The 16,789-nt window shown below is 47.8% G+C and overlaps 1 protein-coding gene across 1 annotated transcript in view; it reads left to right on the plus strand.

The window, feature by feature from the left end:
* ADRA1D (adrenoceptor alpha 1D) overlaps window positions 1–15,406 on the plus strand; it is a 67,728-nt gene extending 52,322 nt beyond the window's left edge. Inside the window, exon 2 of the mRNA XM_027846123.1 lies at window positions 11,055–15,406. Coding sequence (XP_027701924.1) covers window positions 11,055–11,665 — 611 coding nt within the window. The 3' untranslated portion in view covers window positions 11,666–15,406. The remainder of the gene's footprint in view (window positions 1–11,054) is intronic.
* Window positions 15,407–16,789: the final 1,383 nt, after the last annotated feature.

The raw sequence follows: 16,789 nt of genomic DNA on the forward strand, positions 1-16,789 counted from the left end.
TCTAAACCATTCCAAACTGAGAGTGCTGTCTGAGACACCTCTAGCCTTCACTTGGATACCTCACGACTCCTAGACTGGGATCGTTAGCTCTCCTTTAGAGAGCATAAAGAATAGGTCCTTCCAAATGGAGGTTGGGAGATGAAAGACATACTGCCCAGAGGTCCCTTCCGTATAAAGCCTCTAATGAGAATTATACCAACAACAGCTGAAACCAAGGCTTTAAGGTTCATAACACCCTTTTCCTTATTATCTCATTTGATCCTCACCACAGCCCTGTAAGGTAGGCGTTATTATTATCCCCATTTTACAGATGAGGAGCATGAGAGGAGTTAAATGACTTGCCCAGGGTCATACAGCTAGTAAGTATCTGAGGTGAGATTTGAACCCAAGTCTCCCCAACTCCAGATGGCTCTGTTCATCATCCTCCCTGTGCCCCACCCCACCGTCTCTTGCCAAGCCCAGCTAAGCCATAGCAGAAATGAGCTCACATCTCTAATGACTGAAGATCTCTGGACTGAAGGGTGGTAGCTCTGCAGAGCTACTCCTAAATCTGATTTGGGGACAGAAATCTTGGGAAGGAAGTGCTTGGGGCTTTTCAATTAGCTCCTGAGATGGAGCCATTGGGAGCAGGGCCAGCCCTAGAGGGAGCAGAGTCTAGGTTTGACAGCTGTTTCAGCCTCTCCAGACTCCTCTTGGATGGAAGGTCGAGGCCAGAAGTGGAGCCAAAGAAAAGCCCTCTTTGTGAACCTGGATCTGTTTTCCCCTGAGAGGAGATGGGATCGAAGGCTGTGAAACAAAGAAAAGATGGGATCCATGTCCCCTATATGACAGCAGGGGCAGAGGTACAGGATCACAGACTCACATTCACTGCCTTGGATGTTGGCTGTTGAGCTGATCTCTTTATGAGGCAGTCCTCCATGCTTCCTGCCACAGTGATGGAGGGTCTGAATGCTTATCTAATCTAGCTGAGATCCCTAAGCCTCGGTTTTCTTGGCTGAAAAATGAAGGCATTGTGCACATGATTCATTCATAGGTCCCAAATCTATGATTCTAAGTCACTTCTGCTCTCTGAGTTTTAATGTCTTCATCTATAAATGAGATTATACTAAATGGTCGTGGTCGTCCCTTCTCACTCTAGGTCTATAATTCTAGAATCTTAAATCACTCAGTCTCTCTGGGACTCAGTTTCCTCTACTGCTGCCGAGATCTGGGCTCCTGTGATCTTACGAGGAAGGGGAACACTGATGTGGGACTGCCTGCTCTGCCCCCGGGGATACCTGGGCTCCAGGATCCATCCCTACCACCCCTTGGCGCTGGTGTATCCACATGAAAAGATCCCTGACCCCTTCAATTCAAGTCAACACAATGGCTGGCCAAACCTCTGTCCCTGGCCTTGGCTGCACCTAATGGGGCATCCCATTCTCCAAAGCTGATGGCAGATGACAGTTCATGCTGCTTGCCCCATGGGGAGAGAATGCTGGCAGCGGCTCTGATCAGGAGACCTGGGCTGGAACTCCAGCTCAGCATATTACTAGCTAAGGGCCCTTAGCTTCAGTTCTCTGTAAAAGAGGGGCTGAATTAAGTGGTCACTACGGTCCTTTCCAGCTTCAAATCCTGTCATCTGATACATGGCTAGTGCCCATCCAGACTTGAGGTGTGATTTCATCCTGGGCCTAACTTTGGAGATGAGAAGCTGAGCCCCACTGCAGCGACCTAGTCAACGTGCGACAAACGGGAAAATACAAGCAAGCCCATCCATCTTCAGAGGGTAGATTATACGGGGCAGACAAAACTGTGGGAACTCTGTAGTGGAAAGAGTGCCAGCCTTGGAATTGGAGACAAGAGAGCTGGGTTCACATTCTGGCCCTAACTAGTTGTATGATCTTGGCCAAGTTGCATCTGCTCTCCAAGCCTCAGTTTCCTTATCTGCAACACAGGGATGATGCTATTTGTGCGACTTCCCTAACAGAGGTGGTTCTAGGAAAATCACTCAGTTAACCTTATTTGTGAATGTGAACTCTCACCTGAGTTTGCTCATCTATAAAATAACAGCACCTACCCCACAGGATTGTTGTAAGGCTCAAAGGACAGAGAGCTTGGTCAGGGCTGGGGTAAGCAAGGGAAGGCTTCTTGGAGGAGGTGGCATTTGGGTTAGGAGAAAAGGAAAGAAGACCATCCAAATGAGATAACATGTATAAAGCATTCTGCAAACCTAAAATCATTATAGAAACATCTGCTGTTATTGTTATCTCTATCACTGGATCATAGATTTAGACCTGGAGGAGATTTCATAGGTCATCCAATCCAACCCCTTCATTTTACAGGGGTGGAAACTGAGGCACAGAGAGGTTAAGTGACTTGGCAAATGTCACACAGCTATTAAGTGTCTGGGGCAGGATTCGTACCCAGGTCTCCCTATGCCTCTGAAGTTCAGATAGAAATATTCCAGAGACAAATAATTATCCTACTCTTTTTTTTAATTATTTCCAGCAAGAAGAATAGCATGAGCAGAAGTAGAAGAAAGGACTAGTCATTGGAATGTGAGAATGAAAGTCTGACTAGACTGGAGGAGTCACGTAGCAGAGTGTGGGCAAGGTTGGACATGAGCCAGGTTCTGGAAGACTTATCCTTACCCGCCTCCCTCTCCAGCTGCAAGTTTTATGTTTGGTTTTCCCAGTTTTGTTGTTGAGCCGTTTCAACTACGTCCAACTCTCCACGACCCCATTTGGAGTTGTCTAGGCAGAGATACTGGAGTGGTTTGCCATTCTCTTCTCCAGCTCATTTTACAGATGAGGAAACTGAGGAAAACAGGATGATGTGACTTGTCCAGGGTCTAGTAAGGGTCTGAGGCTGGATTTGAACTCAGGAAGAGGAAAGTTCCTGACTCCAGGCCCAGCACTCTATCCACTGTGTCACCCAGCTGTTAAGTTAAAGCTTAAAAAGACGAAGGTTATGAGTTCTTCTTCTCATGTGTGGCCCCAGCTGCTTTCACTCTTCCCCAACACAGAGTGACCCCTAACCCAAGGGTGACCTCTCAGGTCACTGCCTGATCCCTATCCCAGACAAAGACTGAACTCTAACCCTGGTCACTCCATGACCCCTGACCCAAACACAGACTGACCTCTAATGCTGGCCATAGAATAGCCACTAATTTTGGCCAGGGGCTGATCTCTAACCTTAGCCATAGACTGACCACTACCTCGAATACAGACTGACTTCTAATTCGGACATGTTGCTGTTCAGTCATTCAGTTGTGTCCAACTCTTTGTGACCCCATGGACCATAGCACACCAGACCCTTCTATCCTCCACTCTCAAAGTCCGTCCAAGCTCAGGTTCATTGTTTCCATGACACTCTCTATCTTTCTCATCCTCTGCCATCCCCTTTTCCTTTTGCCTTCAATCTTTCCAAACGTTAAGGTCTTTTCCAGTGACTCCTGTCTTCTCATTATGTGGTCAAAGTACTTAAGCTTCAGCTTCAGTATCTGACCTTCCAGTGAGTAGCCTGAATTCATTTCTTTATGTGTTGACTGATTTGACCTTGTTATCCAAGGGACTCTCGAAAGTCTTCTCCAGCACCACAATTCAAAAGCGTCAATTCTGCAGCACTCAGCTTTTCTTATAGACTGTCCCTTAATCCAAACACAGATTGGCCTCTCTGACCTTAGAATGGCCACAAATTTTGGCCACAGGATCACCTCTAACCCTGGCTGCAGATCAATCCCTAAGCCTAATACAGACTGAACTTTTACCTGGCCACAGACTGATTCCTAAATCAGACATGGACTAGCCCTTACCAAACACAGCCTGGCCTTTAATCCTGTCCACCAACTGAACCCTAACAATAGGACAGCATAGATCATGGAGTGGGCATGCCAGCACACCCCGGAGGACCATTCCCATTGGCCCTTCCCCTTTTTGGCAGAGGAAGAATAGGTAGAATGGGTATAGTGCCTGCCACTACATACTTAATCAATGCTTGCTGATCAACAGCGATAAATTATTGAGTCTGGAGGCAGGATGAAAAAAATGTCAAGAAAAAAGAAGGAACTTTGGCTATCCCATATTCTTCCCAAAATAAGAATTCCCTTCAATGGCATCCCTGGAAAAAAAGGCCAACTAGCTTCAGCCTGATCAGCTCCAGTGACAGGCTGGCTCACTTCCCTTCAGGGAAAGAGGCAATGGCAATATTCCCCCATGGGTGCTGGCATACCTTATCCACACCTTTTGCCCACCCATTCCCCTGATCCCACCCACTCGAGTCAAGGACAGATCTATCCCACCAGATATGTTTTATAGGTGGCATGATGGAAGAAAAAGAGGAAAGAGAGAGAGGAAGAGAAGAGAAGACAAGACAAGAGAAGACAAGAGAAGAGAGAGGGAGAGGGAGAGAGGGTGGGAGAGAGAAGAGAGGAGGGGGGAGAGAAGAGAGGAGGAAAGAGGAGAGAGAAAGAGAGAGAATGTGGATAGTAGGTCTGTGTGACCCACCCCACTACTGAAGACACAGCTTCTACAAGCGTGGAGGCAAAAGCATGGCCCCAGTGCACAAAGGGTGGCACATTGTATGAGTTTCAGTGCATCCTCATCTATAAAACAGGAATATTCATCTCTGCCCCATTTCCTTTCCAGGGCTTTTGGAAGGAAATTGGTTTGTAAAGAATAAAGCCGCAAAGAAAGGAGATATATTACTGTTCTGAGAGGGGTGAGCAGAATGGGAAGGAAGCTGACCTTCCTCTGGAATCCTCACTCAGGATGGTAATTCACCCTGGTCCTTAGCTCTCCACTTGCAAAGCTTTCACCCTGGTCAAGGCCCTAATCACCTTGTGCCTGGATTATTGCGGTAGCCTGCTGTTTGGTCTCCCTCCCCTCAAGCTTCTCCCCAATCCAATCCATCCTCCATCTGGTTGCTGATGTAATCTTCCTAAAGTGCAAGGCTGAATGGTTCGTTTCTGTACTCAATAAACTGCGGTGGCGCCCTATTACCTCCAAGACCAAATTTAATATCGTTTTAAAGTCTTTTACAGCCTGGGCCCTTCCTCCCTTTTCAAGTCTTCAAATGCTGTACTCTGTAGCCCACAATCCAGCTTTCTTACTGAACCAAAAACATGACCCTCCATCCCCTGACTCCACACCTTTTTCACTGGTTCTCCCAAGTCTAGAACGCTCTTTCTCCTCCCCACAGCTCTTGGCTTCCTTCCTTGGTTTTCATCAAGATTCAGCTCAAATCCCACCTTCGACAGGAGGTGACTCCCATTTACCCTGGATATATCTTGGTTGTACACAGTTGTTTGCATGTTGTTTCCCCTGTTAGAATGTAAGTTCCCTGAGGACAAGAACTTTGCATTTTAACCTTTCTTTGTATCCTCAGTGCTTGGAAGAATAGTGAGTGCTGGAGAAATGCTTTCTGACTGACCCAGTGACTTATTAACCAGTGGCCATCACTGGAGGCTCTTCAGGAACCCCTCTGAGGAGGAGCAGGCATCAGGCATGGCTAGAGAATGACATCTCTCCAAGCTGTAGCCAATCCTCAAGACTGACCTGAACTGACCTCTGGACCTCTGGCCGTCTGCCTCTAGCACTGTTGGGACATAACTCTCTTTGGTGTGAATGGAATAACAAAGCTAATAACAATAATAATGTCCCCAAGCCAAACGCAAGCTCACTGCTTGGCAGGATTAACCCAATGATTTGTCATCCTAAGCTTAAATTAAAAGAAATTCACCCTGAGTCAGAAAGTTATTTTCCAGCCATGGTAGGTGCAGGACCAGCTGGAGGCTGGAAGGCACTTTCCTTTAGTCTCTGGCTCCACCTGCTGGTGAGAATAGAGCCGGAACTAGTGATGGAATAAACCTCCAGCTACCTACCGAATGAGGGTGGGCGCCTTCTCTGCTTAAAGGCTTGTGGAGGTGCCTAGACTGCCTGAAGAGCAGAGGCAGCAGATATTGCCTTTCTTTGTATCTCCAGAACTTGGCACAGTGCCTGGCACGTAGTGAGCACTTAATAAATTCTTGTTGATGGTTTGATAGAGAAGGTGGAGGGTCATGTCCCCACCGATGTATAAAGGACAATTATCAGACCTTTTATTTTTTTTTTGATTAGGCAATGGGGTTAAGTGGATTGCCCAGTGTCACACAGCTAGTAAGTGTTATGTGTCTGAGACCACTTTTGAACTGAGGACCTCCTGACTCCAAGGCTGGAGCTCTATACACTGTACCACCTAGCTGCCCCCAATTTTTTTTTTTAATTAGCAGACCTTTTCTTAAGAGTAAGATTTACTTAGTATGTGATTGTGATGGAATACTAGTGTGCTTTAAGAAACACTGAGCAGGATGCTCTCAGAAAAAAAAACATGGAAAGACTTATATGAACTGACGTAAAGTGAAATGAGCAGAACCAGGAGAACACTATATGAAGTAACAGCCACATTGTATGATGATCTACTACGAAAAACTTAGCAATCCTCAGCAACACAATGATCCAAGATAGTTCTGTATGACTTACAATGAAAGGCACTGTCCATTTCCAGAGAAAGAACCGGTAGAGCCTGAACGCAGATCAAAGATACCTTTTTCTTTGTTTTTCTTGGGGGCTTTTGGTCTGTGTTTTCTTTCACAGAATGCCTTACCTGGAAATGTGTTTTGCATGACTACACATGTATAACCTATGTCAGATTGCTTGCTTTCCCAATGAGGAGGGAGGGGCAGGAGAGAGAGAATTTGGAACTCAAAATTTGAAAAAAAAAATGTTAAAATCATTTTTACATGTAATTGGGAAAAATAAAATATTAAATAAGAGAAAAGGAGTAAGAATTACTTTGGGTCAGAAGATTGAGATGATTGTTGAGGAGAAGGAGGGGGAGGGGAGGATGATGATGATGATGATGACAGTGGCTAACATTTCTATAGCAGCTTTTCAAAGAACTACTACACATAGTATCTTATTTGATCCTCACAAAGTCTATTAGGTGCTATTATTGTTTCCATTTTATAGGTAAGGAAACTAAGGCTAAGACAGACTTATCCAGGGTCACACATATAGCAAGTGTCTGAGGATGGAATTGAATTCAAGTCTTCCTAAGCATCTGAAGTGAGGTCAATTCAACAAGTCTACTAGCATTTATTATTGTTGTTCAGTCGAGTTCCACTCTTTGTGACCCCCTATGAGATTTTCTTGGCAAAGATCCTGAGGTGGTTTGCCATTTCCTTCTCCAGTGAATCAGGCAAACACAAGTTAAGTGACTTGCCCAGGGTCAAATAGCTAGTGAGTGTCTGAGGCCAGATTTGAACTCAGGTCTTCCTGACTCTAGGCCAGGCACTCTATCCACTGAGTCACCCAGCTGCCTCAAACATTTACTAAACCCCCACTATGTGCCAGGTGCTGTGCTAAGCCCTAGAGATGGGGAAGAGACACATAGAGAGGAGGCTAGAAACACTAAAACCATTTTATTTTTAAATTTCATACATTTGCCAAAGTCCAGTCCTTGTTATTGGTTGTATCTTCAGTGATTCTTTGTTGCCTCTAGGATAAAGGACACTCTTCTCAATCTAGCCTTTATGCTCCTGTACCATTTGGTGCCAGCCTACTCATCCAGTCTTATTCACATTGTTGTCCTTCATGCACTTGTACATTCCAGTCAAACCAGATTACTAGGTGTTGTCCAAACTCAGCCACAGGATGGGAAAAGAGCAAATGTCTAGATTCTCCAAAGAAAGGAAGAAAGTCATGTCTGCAAACAGCAGCTGCGTCAATGAACTTGATTTTAATTCCCAGTAAAGGTAGAATTCAATCATTATTAAATATGTAGATGGTGAATATCTTTTTAAAAAGAAAGTAGTGTTCACAAGGAGCCAGCATAGCTTTGTCAAGAATAGGTCATACCAGATTAACCTTATTGCCTTCCTTTGCCAGGGTTTTGTAACCGGTAGGCCAAATGGATACCATAGGCAGAGTTTACCCAGATTTTGTGGCTGTGGTTGTGTGGTTTGTCCTTCATTCTTGAAGAGAATATTGACATCAGGAAGATGTTGCCATCACTTGCAAGTGAATTGGATTTGAGGGAGGGAGGGCTATGCAAAGTCACCAGCCTCACTTTCTCCTCCAGAGCCATCTGTGTCCAATGGCCAGATATAGATCAGGACGGCTGGAGATGGCCCAGGATGCAGACCCAGATTTTATCAAAGTGTTTATAAGATAAAGTCTCTTAATGTGTTCTCAAGGGAAAAGGGAATGTGAGCTAGACAATATGGAGATTGGATTTGGAGCTGGACAGGTGGTTGGTCATGAAGGGTCAGTCAGCTTGGAAGAAGGTCTGCAGTGAGGTACATCAGAGATCTCTGCTGGCAAAGATTTGCTTCTAATGACTTGAACAAAGACCTAGATGGCAAATTCATCAGAGCTGTAGGTGACATGAAGCTGGAAAGGTTATTTAATATCCTGAATGACAAGTCAGGACTCAAAAAGATTATGAGGGGCAGCTAGGTGGTGCAGAGGATAGAGCCCTAACCCTGGAGTCAGGAGGATCTGAGTTCAAATCTGGCCTCAGACACTTGACACTTACTAGCTGTGTGACCCTGGGCAAGCCACTTAACCTGGATTGCCTCACACACACAAAAAAGAGAGCAGGGACTATCTTTAAGGGGCAGCTAGGTGGCACAGTGGATAGAGCACTGGCCCTGGAGTCAGGAGTAACCTGAGTTCAAATTCCAGACACATAACACTCACTAGCTGTATGACCCTGGGCAAGTCACTTAACCTCAATTGCCTCACACAAAAAAAAGAGAAAAAGATTATGGAAGGCTAGATCATCATCTTTCATTAGATGAAACCCAATAGGCATAAAGTCTTACACTTAGGTTCAAAAAATCACCTTCAAAAGTAAATATCAGATGGAGCTAGATGGGAGTTTGTAGGAGAAAAAAATGATGAAAGAGAGGTGGTAAGAAGTCTCAGGCCCCAGGTATCTTCTGCCTTTTTGTCCCAGCTCTTCAGGCTTCTTGTGCCCCTTCCATTTCATCAATATTGACCCATCTTCCCTTCAGGACCTTCCACCCTGCTGAATAGTGTGGATAGGCAGAAAGTGGCCATAGTTAATGGAAGGGCCACAGTTCACCAGGGCTCCCAGAGGTCCTTCTTCCTTATTGTCAGTCAGTAAGATGCTTACCATGTGCCAAGCAAGCATTGTGCTTTACAAGGTGACTCAGTGGACTGAGCACCGGATTCAGAATTAGGAAGACCCGATTTCAAATCCTGCCTCCGACACTAAGTGGCTATGTAATACAAAGTCACTGAACCTTTCTAGATCTCAGTTTCCTCATCTGTAAAATGAAGGGGTTGGACTACATGGAAAAAGATCCCTTCCAGCTCCTTAAGATCAATGATCTTAGGATCACCTCCCACTCCTTCCCCTTTCCCTACAAGGATACTAAGCATCGGGCCATCAAGAAATGAAAGAAGACTTTGTGGTTCACTTGAACTGACTTAGAAAGACCCTATGTCCAGGACTGCATCTTTCTGCCAGATGTGCTCCCCTCCTTGCCCTTGCCTTGACCACTTCCTGAGAAGGGGAGAAGGTCTTTGCAGAACAGCCCTACCTGCTGGAAACCTTTCTCACAGTGGGAGCTGTCCAAGATAACAGCAAGAACCAGTACTTTGTTTGCTGAGGGCTTTACCTGTGTTATCCTTAAAAAACAATGATGCTTGGGATATAGTGGGTTCCTCAGCATTAGAGGTCTTCACAAGAGGGCTGTATGACCACTGGTGCTGTTGGAAATGGGAAGATGTTGGAAGCTGAAAGTATCGAGGTGGGGATTCTTGCTTAGGCATGAGGTGGACCAGATCTTCACCAAGCTCCCTTCCAAATGGGAAGGAGAATTTTGTGAGGGGAATCCCCAAGGTACTTCCATGGGAGTCTGCCCCAGAGGTGTCAAACACAAGGCTGGTCTGCATTCTGCCCAAACCAGATAAAAATGTTGTTCCTGTCTGATTTTAATGCATTTAAATATTGTTTTTTAAAAAGAAATATACAGGGCAGCTAGGTGGGACAGTGGATAGAGCTCCAGCCTTGGAGTCAGGAGGACCTGAGTTCAAATCCAGCCTCAGACATTTGACATTTACTAGCTGTGTGACCTTGGGCAAGTCACTTAACCCTGATTGCCTCACCAAAAAGCAAATATATACACACACACACACACACACACACACACACACACACACAGTGGTTTTCTAAGTCAACATGTGGCCCACGGGGCTCCTCATGTATGGCATAGTGACCCTCAATTCTGCTTGAGTCTGACACCATTAGTCTACCCTGTTTCCCTCTCTGGTGTATGTTGTTTGTTTCTGAGGTATCTGCTTGTTTTCTTTCTCCCCCATGAGAAGGGAGCTCCCTGAAGGCAGGGGCAGGGGCTACCTAAGGGACCGTCATTTATAGATAAGGAAGCTGACTGGCCCAGGATTAAACAACTAGTAGGTGTCTGAGGCAGGATTTGAATTCTGCTCCTGATTTCAAGCCCAGCACAGCCCTATCTGAAACCATCTAGGATTAGTGTGCCTCCTCTATCAGACTAGAGGCTACCTGGGGGCAGAAACCCTCCCTTCCCCCCCCCACAAAGTTAGAGGCTCCCTGGAGACAGTACCCTCTCCTCCACCAGAATATAGGCTCTCTGGAGGCAGGGACCCTCTCCCCCACCAGAATAGAGGCTCTCTGGAGGCAGGGACCCTCTCCCCCACCAGAATAGAGGCTCTCTGGAGGCAGGGACTCCATCTCCCCTTTTAGATCAGGAGCTTCCCAGGTTGTATGGCTCCCATCAGACCCGGAGCTTCCGAGCTTAGATTGGGGGCTCCCTGGAGGCAGTGGCTGTCTCCACCTTCAGCTACTGGACGAGAACTGAGTTTCCTTCATCAGTGTCTCGGCTATCAGATTTGGGGCGGGGGGGGGGGTGGTATGATGGAAGGACTGACCTGCTGCCTCCCTGTGCCCCAGCTGCCCCGGCCTCACTCATCCCCCGTTCCTCCCTCCCTCTCACTCTCCGTCTTTCTCTCCCTCCCTCCCTCCAGGCTCCCTCTTCCCCCAGCTGAAGCCGTCGGAGGGCGTCTTCAAGGTCATCTTCTGGCTGGGCTATTTCAACAGCTGCGTGAACCCCATCATCTACCCCTGCTCCAGCAAGGAGTTCAAGCGCGCCTTCCTACGCCTGCTGCGCTGCCAGTGTCGCCGACGGCGCCGACGGCCCCTCTGGCGCGTCTATGGCCACCACTGGCGGGCGTCGGAGGCTGGGGCGGACCCCGGAGGCTCCCAGCGGGACTGCGCCCCTCTCGGGGCGGCCCCACTGACCCCACTACCCCGGCCCGCCTCCCTGCTGCCCGGGGGCCCGCCCGACGGGGCCGTCGGGCAGCGGCTCAAGGCCACGGCCTCCTTCCACGACTGGAAGCTGTTGGGTCCCTTCAAGAAGCCCACGACGCAGCTGCGGGCCAAGGTCACCAGCCTGTCGCACAAGCTGCGGGCTGCCGGGGCTTCGGGGGGCTCCCCGGGCGGAGCGTCGGTGGGCACCCCCTCCCGCAGCGAGGTGGAGTCCATCTGCCTCGGGGTCCCCCAGGATGGAGTGGAGGAGGCTGCCTACCATGCCTACGACTTGGACGACTACTGTGGCCTCCGAGAGACGGATATTTAAGGGAGCCCTCCCCCACCAACGTGGTCAGTGGGGCCCTGGCCGCGGGGTCTGCTTGGGGCTTTGCAAAAAGAGACCGTGTGTACTGTGGGCAAGGGTAGAGGTGGGTAGAAAACTGGACCAAGGCAGAAAGGGGTGCTGCAGGGGGTGCACCCCAAGGCTGCCCCAGATCCAGACCCGGGCCCCACTTAGTCCAGTGCATCCACTGATCACACCAGGGCATTTCTGGCCTTGAGTTCAGCGGCAGCTGCGGTGGGAGGGGCTCAGGGTCAGCTGGGACCAAGGCTTCGGGTCAGACACTGTTCTTTCTTCTGGGTTTGGGGACCTTTCCAGCATCTCTGCCAGAAGGAAAATGCCGACACTTCAATCAGTCCATCAGGTTGAAGAATATCAACTTGAGGGTGCTTGCCTGGGGCCCTCCCTCCCCCAGGAGCCATTCCCACAAGGCTGCTCTGGCTCAATCTGCCCTGGACCTTGGTCGCTCCAGACATGGAGCCAATCTCTAGCCCTAATGTAGGAGAGGCACCCCAATCTGACTTTTCACTTAAGACCCACTGGGCAAGCTTCCCAGACCCAAAGCTGGACCCCATACTTAAGGGAAGACACAACCTGGCACCCCTTTGAACATTCCCACCCCTCCCCCTGCCCAACCTCTTGCTATGGCCCTTGGACAGAGATCTCCACTTGTGTCTGTAGGAGAGTCAAAGGTCCCTTCCCACACTAATAATATCTGAGTCTGGGAGAGAGGCAGTGTGGTGGAATGGCTAGAGGGCCAGCCTTGGAGTCAGGAAGCCCTGGGTTCAAGACCTACCTCTGACACACACTGGCTGTGGGCAAGTCACTTAACCTCCTGGTGACCCAGGCAACCAACTCATTGAAGACTCATGTGGCAGATGAGTTCCCATGTGAGTGCTGGGAGTTTTCACACAAGAAGTTCCCTGCCTAATGGACTCACAGGTCCAGAATAGATTCCCCTTGGCAAAATACCAGAACTCCTAGGATCCTATACTCCCTTTCCTGGGTGTTGTGGTCCCTGACCACTCACCCCTAGGTGCTCACTGATCTCCTGGAGAGGGCCTGACCAACTCAGGGGAGGGAAAGGTCCCCCTGCTTCTTCGAGAAGTCCTCTTCTTTTGGTCTGGCCTCAAATCATTGAAGCCATGGCTGAAGGCCATGAGTTGCAGTCCTGCCCCCCCCCCATTATTCGGAGTTCTACTCACCAACTGCTCCCTTTTCCAATGGGTGTCCTGCCCATTGGGAGTTCGTGGTAAGCTTCCACCAACTCTGACTCCTGTCCCCCAGTAGTCTCCCTGCCTACAAACTTCCCCCTTCTGTCTCTTTTCCCTCTGCCTCCCACTGGCTCTCCATTGCTTCTTGAGGGTACCCAGAGAAGAGGAGAGGGACCAGCTCTCTGGAGATATAGGAGTTTTCCATCCCCAAGTGCCCACCTCCCCAGCCAGGCCCCTGCCACTGAGCAACACTCCCACCTGGACACACCACCTATCCGCCTGCCTGGCCTCTACCCCATGGTTTCTCCTCACTGGAGCCAAACCACACCGTCCTTACTGTTTACACTGTACATATCTCTGAGTGCATGTTATAATGCTTCTTGCCAGTGTTTGGGAGCATCCATGGAGTGGCTTTTCTTTTCCTTTTTTGAGATGTATTTATTGGTCTGAATATTTCTATTTTGTGACTTGCTCTGTGCCTAGCATACTGGGCACGCCATACCCCTGCAACCCCTCCTCCCTTAAATAGCTTGGCTTTCTTTGTCTAAAGTCCAGCAAGCACTTGGTGGCCAGAGATGATCAGCAGTGTGCAGACTGGCTTTATGCTGATGCTATTGGTTCATGCTATAGGAGGAGAGAATAGATTCTAATCATTTATTTAACTGACTGCTGCTGTCCTTAGGAGCTGTTAGCTTGTCAGAAAGGTCTATGAGAGAGGCAGTGTGGTAGAGGGGCTAGGGGGCCAACCTTGGAAGCAGGAAACGTTAGGTTCAAAACCTACCTCTGACATATACCACCGTTAAACATTTTTAAAACAAAACAAAACCGTGAATTCTCCTTGGGGACATAAGCACAACTTTTCACCTTGCCTTGTTCAACAGGTAGGTTCGAGGTGTGCCAGGAGTCCCAGATAAAGAGGCAGCCATCAGTTAAATGAACAAAACATTAAATTGCAGAAAGAAGCAGGAAAACAGGTTAATGGACCTGAGATCCTCCAACCTGGCTGTGATCTCTGGCTGTCATCTTTTCATTTCCTGTATCCTCACCAAACTAATAAGCTTTTATCTCTATGCTGCTGTTGCCAACGCAGGAAAAATCATCCTGGTCCCAAAGGCCCTTGGGTTTCTGTTCACAGCTTGGTAAGAAGCCTGTGTTCTTAAGGAACTCAAAGAGATAGAAAAAAAAAAGAAATAAAAAAGATAATTTGAGGATGTAAAACCCAGACAGCGTGGCCCAAAATTACCATAAAGGAAGGTTAATGGTATACAAGGGGAGAACAGCAGTTTAAAAATGACTGTAATTTCAGAACCTATCCAACTTCTCCCATCCAAGATTAAAAGGGTCCTATAATTTCAGGCCTATAATGTCTAAGGGGGAAAATGCTGGCTTACCATAATTTCCAGCCTATTGCATGCATGGGAGACTAGCATTTGGCTTGAGAGAGGTTGGTATTTTCTGATCCTCTCTACTCCTCTCCTGTAAGATTGAAATATTAAATCAGGCCTGTATAGCACCCACTCTAGTCAAGGGAAAAAAATCAAGGCTACCCTCATTTCCAACCCATTCCAACCTGTGGGGAAGTGGAGGGCTTTTAAGATTGATGGAGTGACATATTTTCCAACCCCTCCTACAAGGCTGAAAGGTCACTTTGTTTGCAGGCAAGTGGCTTCCACTGGGTTAGGAAGGCTCCAGAGGCTGAAAAAGTAAACCCAAAACCAGTGTGGTATTTTCAATTTGTGAGGCTCCTGGGTTTGAAGGAGGGCATCCAGATCCCCAAAGGAACGCAAGTTGTGGGTGGGCTACAGAACCTAGTCAGGCTCCCAGGGTTGTGGGTAATTGGCCAAAATTTCTTGATGGAGAAATGAGATCCCACAAAAGACAAGGAGCTAGGATTATTCCTCTGGAAAAAGAGAAAACTAAGAAAATGTCACAGGCTTCCAGTTCATGATGTTACACAGCAAAGTCCGGGTATGGAACAGGAAGAAGAAGGCAGATGTTGAAGTAAGACAGACATAGGTAAGACTTTGAGATGCTGAACTCTGGGACAAGCAAGGTGGGCCTGGAAAGTCCTCACATGGGGGAAGGAGGATCCATCACCTACCCTGGCGAATACAGAAAGAGAATAGGGAAAAGAGTGAAAGAACCCTGGATCCACGGCCCCTCCCAGCAGCCTGGTCTTACTAACTGCTGTCCATTGACACATTGTGAAGTGAATCATCTGTCTTTCCACCCCATCCTGTGTCAGGCCCCTCTCCCTAGGTGCCTAGTGCCATCATGGGCACTGCCAGTCTGAGGCAGAGTCAGCTCTCCCTGCCCTGCCCTGGTTTATTTGGCCAGGGAGGATGGGAGCTCTCCTCAAAGCCAAGGGACTGAGCATATCCGGGAGTCTGGAAGGGGTAATTTCCTGGAGGCTGGCCTCCCTCCCACTACCAGCCCCAAGCCACCACTCAGTGCCATCTCTGTCAGAATCTGTGCCCCAAGGGGCTTCTGTGGTAACTTGTTCTGATGATCAATAAAACACTGTGCTTAGTAATCTTGGTCTCAGGCTTCCCATCTGTGGGCTGGGCCTGAGGACTGTAGCGTCCATTGGAGAGAATGCCCTGAGTACAGGAAGAACTCAGTGAGTTTTGTTATTTTCTGATTCTGTTTTTATTCTTGAATTCTTTCAGTTAACAAATATTTATTTTCTCTCCTTCTTACCTCCCCCACAAAAGTGAAAGAAAGATAAAAAAATCCTTGTAACATATACACAGTCAGGCAAAACAAATCCCATTAGCCACGTCCAAAAACACATGTCTCATTTGGCATCATGAGGCCATCACTTTCTCTCAGGAGGTGGGCAGCATATTTCATCATCAGTGCTTCGGAATCATGTCATGCTCAGCACTGTGGGAGGATCCTGTGGGTGGAGGACTGGGAAACAGACACAGTCACTGCCCATGGGGAGCTCACAGCCTAGTTAGGAGGCAAAACACAGAGAGAGAGAGAGAGAGAGAGAGAGAGAGAGAGAGAGAGAGGAAACTAGAAAACAACTCAAGTATCACCATAATAAAATTCCCTTTGTATGGCTGCAGACCTTTAAGAGCTATGAAAGTTAAATTGAAAGGGACTGTAGAGATTGCCTAGTCTAAACCTCACTTGGGGGTGGAGAAACTGAGTCCCAGAGGAGGAGGAGGAGAAGGGAAGGGACTCCCAAGACCCCAGGGCTACCTCACAGTAGAACTGATTTATTTACACACATTTCCACACTTACTTCTTCCTGACTGGAATCACTACATTAGAGTGGCTCCCTGGTTTAAGCAAAAGAATCCAGGGCTCTTGACTCTGTGAAACTTGCTATAGGGTATCTCTCCCAGCTTTCTCCTGTTAGCACCAGAACAGACACGAATAGTTCATCTGATGAGCTCATGGTCTGTGGCCTTGGAAAGCAAAGGGAAAGGTTTTGAAATGAGGGGTGAGGTGGGAAGTACAGTCGTTTACTTGGGGGGACTAGAGAAAAATTTCCCCAACTTAAGCCTCCAGAAAAGCTTTCCTTGGAAGGCAGCACCATGACACCCATCTAGTGGCTACTCCCTGAATTACACATGGTGAGAATCTGACCACAGGAACAAGATGAGGAATCCGATGATAAGGATGATGGCGTCGGGGGCGACGATGACGACGACGATGATGATAGCCATTATTATATTTATTTACAGAGCACTTTAAAGGTATCCAAAATGCTTTGCCTATGTTAATTCATTTGACTAAACCAAAGGAGGGTCATAGGAATGATCAGATCACAGCCTTACAACTGGAGGGGACATTGAGGGTTACCTAGCACTTTACAGATGAAGAAACTGTCAAGATTTTCTTGACATTAAAGAAAGAGACCTTGGAATGCATCACAATGGATCAG

The sequence above is a fragment of the Vombatus ursinus genome, unplaced genomic scaffold, assembly GCF_900497805.2.
Source record: "Vombatus ursinus unplaced genomic scaffold, bare-nosed wombat genome assembly UNPS02015066.1, whole genome shotgun sequence".
Taxonomy (NCBI): Eukaryota; Metazoa; Chordata; class Mammalia; order Diprotodontia; family Vombatidae; genus Vombatus; species Vombatus ursinus.